The sequence below is a fragment of the Suncus etruscus genome, chromosome 3 (assembly GCF_024139225.1).
Source record: "Suncus etruscus isolate mSunEtr1 chromosome 3, mSunEtr1.pri.cur, whole genome shotgun sequence".
In the NCBI taxonomy this organism is placed as follows: domain Eukaryota; kingdom Metazoa; phylum Chordata; class Mammalia; order Eulipotyphla; family Soricidae; genus Suncus; species Suncus etruscus.
The window spans coordinates 8,963,672-8,968,859 of NC_064850.1; the positions used below are offsets into that span (position 1 = coordinate 8,963,672).

General features: G+C 44.7%; 1 protein-coding gene across 3 annotated transcripts; it reads left to right on the forward strand.

Annotated features, from left to right (window-relative positions):
- The first annotated feature begins 956 nt into the window (after positions 1-956).
- AKAP5 (A-kinase anchoring protein 5) lies at positions 957-3,198 on the forward strand. 3 transcript variants are annotated; one of them, XM_049770397.1, is made up of 3 exons: positions 957-2,076; positions 2,296-2,318; positions 2,511-3,198. In XM_049770397.1, the coding sequence occupies exons 1-3, from the start codon at positions 1,182-1,184 to the stop codon at positions 3,147-3,149; spliced, it is 1,557 nt and encodes a 518-aa protein (XP_049626354.1). In that variant the 5' UTR covers positions 957-1,181; the 3' UTR covers positions 3,150-3,198. The 3 variants fall into 3 exon arrangements, with proteins under 3 accessions (XP_049626354.1, XP_049626355.1, XP_049626353.1); XM_049770398.1 differs by having other exon boundaries at positions 2,583-3,198; XM_049770396.1 differs by lacking the exon at positions 2,296-2,318 and having other exon boundaries at positions 2,488-3,198.
- The last annotated feature ends 1,990 nt before the right edge of the window (positions 3,199-5,188 follow it).

Genomic DNA, 5,188 nt, shown 5'->3' on the forward strand with positions numbered 1-5,188 from the left:
GCTGGGTATCAAACCCAGATCAGCTGTGTGTACGGCAAATGCCCTACCCACTGTGCTATATTCCTCTGGCCCTTTTGCAGATTTATATATATATATATATATATATAAATCACATATATATATGTGTGATGAATATGTTTTCATATATATGTTTATATACCATACATCATTTTCTTTTTTTTGGGTGGGGGGCCACAGCCATTTGATGCTCAGGGGTTACTCCTGGCTAAGCGCTCAGAAATTGCCCCTGGCTTGGGGGGACCATATGGGACACCAGGGGATCGAACCTTGGTCCTTCCTTAGCTAGCGCTTGCAAGGCAGACACCTTACCTCTAGCGCCACCTCGACATCCCCCATACATCATTTTCTATATATAGGTTACTTCTAATTTTGCATTCAGGAATTACTCCTGGCAGTGCACTAAGATCCATACGTGATGCCAGGGGTTAAACCTGGATCAGCTGCTTGCAAGGTAAGCTCCCTACCCCTGTACTATCACTCTGGTCCCCACAAATGGCATGATATTTATTTCCATTTGTGTGGTGCCAAGGACCTAACCTAGGACCCCACACCATTAATCCATATGGCCTAAATTCCATCTTGTTCTGTGGGAGGTTGGTTTTGGAGCCATACGCAGTGGTGCTAAGGGCCCTTCCTGGCAGTGCTCAGGGGCCATGTGGTTAGTGCTATCAACCACAACCAAAGACTCCTGCCTGAAAAGTCTGTACTCCAGCCTGCTGAGTCATCTGCTCAGGCTTTTTTTTTTTTTATCTTTTTTATCATCAGTCATCTTCATCTGTTGCTTTTATCTTTCAAATAAAATGAATATGCACCTTAAGTTTTATTCTCTAGGCACTTTAGCAATTATTGTGGGGAATGTTCAACTGAATAGTCTGTAGAAAACAGCGGCCAATGGTGACATTAAAATGCCACTCTCTTCTTTCTTAACAGGTGGATCTTTCAATAGAATGCATATTTATTGACCCAGTAAAGGGCTTCCACAAAGAAACCGACAGAAATTGCAGCAATCAACTTGGTCATTTGTGTACTGGAGAAACCACCTACGACAACAGTATAGAACAAAACTAAAGGAGCATATTATATCTGGAGCAAATCTGACCTTTTGTATTGTGCCTACCTTTTCCTCACAAAAGGAAGCTAAGAGGGAACTTTCCTAGACAATGATGGAGTGTAAAAGTAAGATGGAAAGCACAGAGTCTGAAATTCAAGTGGAAAGCAAGGATGAGAAGAGAGCCACAGAAGTTAGTCTTCAGGAGAAGAGGCTGGAGGAAAAAACTTCGAAGCTTTGTTTCAAGAGAAGAAAAAAAGCAGCCAAAGCACCAACCCCCACAGCTGGCTCTGAAGCTGCTGCTGTGGCTAAGAAGCGTCCCCCAAAAACAGAAACAGAAGCTTCCGACCAGCCAAGGCCTGCTGGGGGTGCCTGGGCCTCCATCAAGCGTCTGGTGACTGGCAAGAAAAAGTCTGACTCTTCAAAGCAGAAGACCCTAGAGGCTAAGGAGCAGCCTGAAATCAATGCAGAGGATGTTGAGCCAGGTAAGAAAAAGGCAAAATCCAGACTCAAGATCCCTTGCCTGAAATTCTCAAGGCGAGGGAAAAGAAAAAGCCATTCCAAAATTATAGAAGACTCGTCCTGCAGCATCAAAGTGCAGGGAGAGGCTGAAAGTCTGAGCATCAAAACTCCAACCCAATCAGAAGAGCAGGCCCCAGAGACCAAGAGAACCCCACAAGTCAAGGAAGATGACTCGCAGAAGGAGGGTGGAGGAGAGGGGTGTGCACCGGGCGTGAGCAACAGCCTGACTTCTGCAGAGAAGGTGATTTCAGTAGAACTTGGACTAGACAAGGGCCACGCTGCTGGCAAGACGGGAACTGTTGTCCTGGAAACAGCAGAGGAAAAACCGAGTGTTCTGCCCCCTCCTGAGACCCCTCCTGAAACTTCACCAAGAAAAGAGGCACCTGCTGTTAGTGATGGTCATCCCTCTGTGGCTCCTCCTTCCGTGTCTCCCAAAAGTCCTCCTTCAGTGGCTTCTGATGTTCCTCCCTCCATAACTCCTGATGGTCCTCCCTCCATGGCTTCTCCTTCTGTGGCTCCTGATGCTCCTTCTGTGGCTTCTCCCTCCCTGGCCCCCAGTGCTCCTCCCTCTGTGGCTCCTGATGTTCCTCCCTCTGTGGCTCCTGATGTTCCTCCCTCTGTGGCTCCTGATGGTCCTCCCTCTATGGCTCCTGGAGCTCCTTCCTCCATAGCTCCTGAAGCTCCTCCCTCTGTGGACCTTGGAGCTCCTCCCTCTGTGGCTCCTGATGTTCCTCCCTCTGTGGCTCCTGATGGTCCTCCCTCTATAGCTCCTGGAGCTCCTCCTTCCATAGCTCCTGAGGCTCCTCCCTCTGTGGACCTTGGTGCTCCTCCCTCCATAACTCCTGATGGTCCTCCCCCTATGGCTCCTGAAGCTCCTTCCTCTGTGGACTTTGGAGCTCCTCTTTCTGTGGCTCCTGAGGCTCCTCCCTCTGTGACTCCTGAAGCTCTTCCCTCTGTGGCTCCTGAGGCTCCTCCCTCTGTGTCTCCTGAGGCTCCTCCCTCTGTGTCTCCTGAGGCTCCTCCCTCTGTGGCTCCTGAGGCTCCTCCCTCTGTGGCTCCTGAAGCTCCTCCACCCGTGGCCCCAGGTGCTCCTCCCTCCATAGAGGAAGTCAGAAAGGAGAGCCCAGAAAGTGAACCGAACTGGAAAGTCCAGGAGAGTCCAGACGTTGCTGCTACAGAGAGTCAGCCAGAAGAAGGTTCTGAGTCGAGTCAGGAATCCGATTTTAAAGAGAACGAACTTGATGCAGAGGAAGCCAAGCCAGAGGAAAGCAGAAGAATGGAGCCGATTGCCATCATTATCACAGACACTGAAATCAGTGAATTTGATGCTAAGAAATCTAAAAATGTCCCCAAGCAGTTCCTAATTGCAGCAGAAAATGAACAAGTGGGGGTTTTTGCTAATGATAATGGTTTTGAGGGCAGAACTTCAGAACAGTACGAAACCCTCTTGACAGAAACAGCTTCTTCTCTTGTGAAGAATGCCATCCAGTTGTCCATAGAACAGCTGGTCAATGAAATGGTCGCTGATGATAATAAAATAAACAATCTTGTGCAGTGACTTCCTTTCCAGATCAGAGAAAAAAAGGAAAACTTGATGATGGCTCATTTTACATATTCGTGGCATTTCTTCTTCCATAAAGCATACGAGATCATTAGTGGAATGTATTCTAGTTCAGAAGTGCCAAAGAATTTATCAAGTTGGTAAGCCTCTCCCAGCCACTGAAATGCAGTCACTTCTGGACTGGGGAAGAGTCTGTACAGATGGCCAAGGAAACGACACTCACGGAGCTGCTAAAATGGTTTATACATATATATTGGTATACATATATATACATACAGATTGATATGCTTGGGAGAAGGAAGCTATTTACTGAGCACATAACTTCTTTAATCTCCTCTGATGTCGCAAGGCTCACTTTCTAGATGATTTAGCCCTGTGTAAAGGTTAACCTGGTCTTTATTTTCGAAAGGTTTTTTTTTTTTTTAAGCAAGACTTTGTTTAAACTGGTAAATACGGTGAATTATTTTTGTGGATGTGAAACTTATGGTTTATTATATTTCTAGACGTTACCTCAAAAATATTGCATTTTCAACAGTGTACAGAACATGCTCATTTGAATTACACAAGCGTGGTTTTTGAGACTTGCTCAGGTCCTTTACAAAGTCACTCACAAATTCCTTCAAACTGGCAGATTAGCAAGTGCAAAGGTGTGGAAACAGGGAGCAGGAAGTTTATTTCTTCATCTTTTTTCTGCTGTTATGCAGACCTCTATAAACCTGTTTCTTGTTTTCTTTCTTTCTTCTCTTTTTTCCTTCTTCCTTCCTTCCTTGCTTCCTTCCTTGCTTCCTTCCTTGCTTCCTTCCTTGCTTCCTTCCTTCCTACATTCCTACCTACCTTCCTACTTTCCTTCCTTCCTTCCTTCCTTCCTTCCTTCCTTCCTTCCTTCCTTCCTTCCTTCCTTCCTTCCTTCCTTCCTTCCTTCCTTCGGTATGTGGGGCACAACTGGTAGCTCTCAGGGGTTACTCCTGGCTCTGCACTCAGAAATCACTCCTGGCAGGCTCAGGGGATCATATGGAATGCTGGGAATCAAGCCTGGGTCCATCCAGGGTTGGCCACATGCAAGACAAACGCCCTACCCACTGTGCTACCACTCGTGACCCTAAAAACCTGTTTCTGTCTGTTGAAAAGCTTAAGGCAAAAGGCCAACAGTAACAACAAAAGCCAAAAGTAAAATATAATTTTTCCATCCAAAAGAAGACAAACTATCCACTAACAGATAGCATAACATAGGATTCTTGCAGGATCCCTTCTCAAAGGATTATATTCATCAACCTCTTCTCAGAGGAAGAGTGGATTCAAAACCAGATTAGAAGTAAATGCCTTAGGGATTTAGGATTTATGTAAACTAGGGTTCTTTCTTGACCAAGAATGAGTCATGTATCTGAATAATTAGAAAGTGAAAAGTTACTGCTAATGCACATTATATATAAATGTCAATGTTCATTTTTTGTGCCTGTGCTGATAGATACCAGTAAAAACTATTTGCATGGATATTGAAAATTAACTTTCTCATTAAGTGTCTTCAGTTCGGCTAGTTCCTTACCAAAAAAAAAAAGAGCAATATATGAAGAAAGAATTATTTTCATTATTCAGTTATTTAAATAATTGGCCACCATATGATTTATTTTAAGTATATGTCAATTTTTCCATGAGTGAAGTGGTCAGAGTACAACAGATGTCCTAGGTAGGTGGGGCTTATATCCTAGGTTCATTCTTTGTCCGCTGAATATTCCTCTGAAAGCAGATCAAAGAATAATGATGTTTTCCTCAAGCTGTAAATTGTTTAAAGTTAGTTGTATTCCATTGGAGAAAAGACTGTATATAAGGTTCAGAAAAATAGTACAAATAAGGCACTTGCCTTGCACACACCTGATGGGGTTTTATCCCTGGAACCACGTGAGTACCTAAGTCCCACCAGGAGTGATACTGTGTGTTGTGTGCAGACCCAGGAGTAAATCCTGAGTAGTACCACCCAGTGTGGCCCAAATCTTTCCTCCCAAAGTATGTACCAAATGATTCAAAAGGATGTGATGAGT

Coding starts and splice junctions, on each gene's coding strand:
- AKAP5 (XM_049770397.1), top strand. CDS start 1,182: ATGATGGAGTGTAAAAGTAAGATGGAAAGCACAGAGTCTGAAATTCAA. Junction 2,077..2,295: donor TCCCTCCATAACTCCTGATG/GTCCTCCCTCCA, acceptor TGGACCTTGGAG/CTCCTCCCTCTGTGGCTCCT. Junction 2,319..2,510: donor CTCCCTCTGTGGCTCCTGAT/GTTCCTCCCTCT, acceptor GTGGCTCCTGAG/GCTCCTCCCTCTGTGACTCC.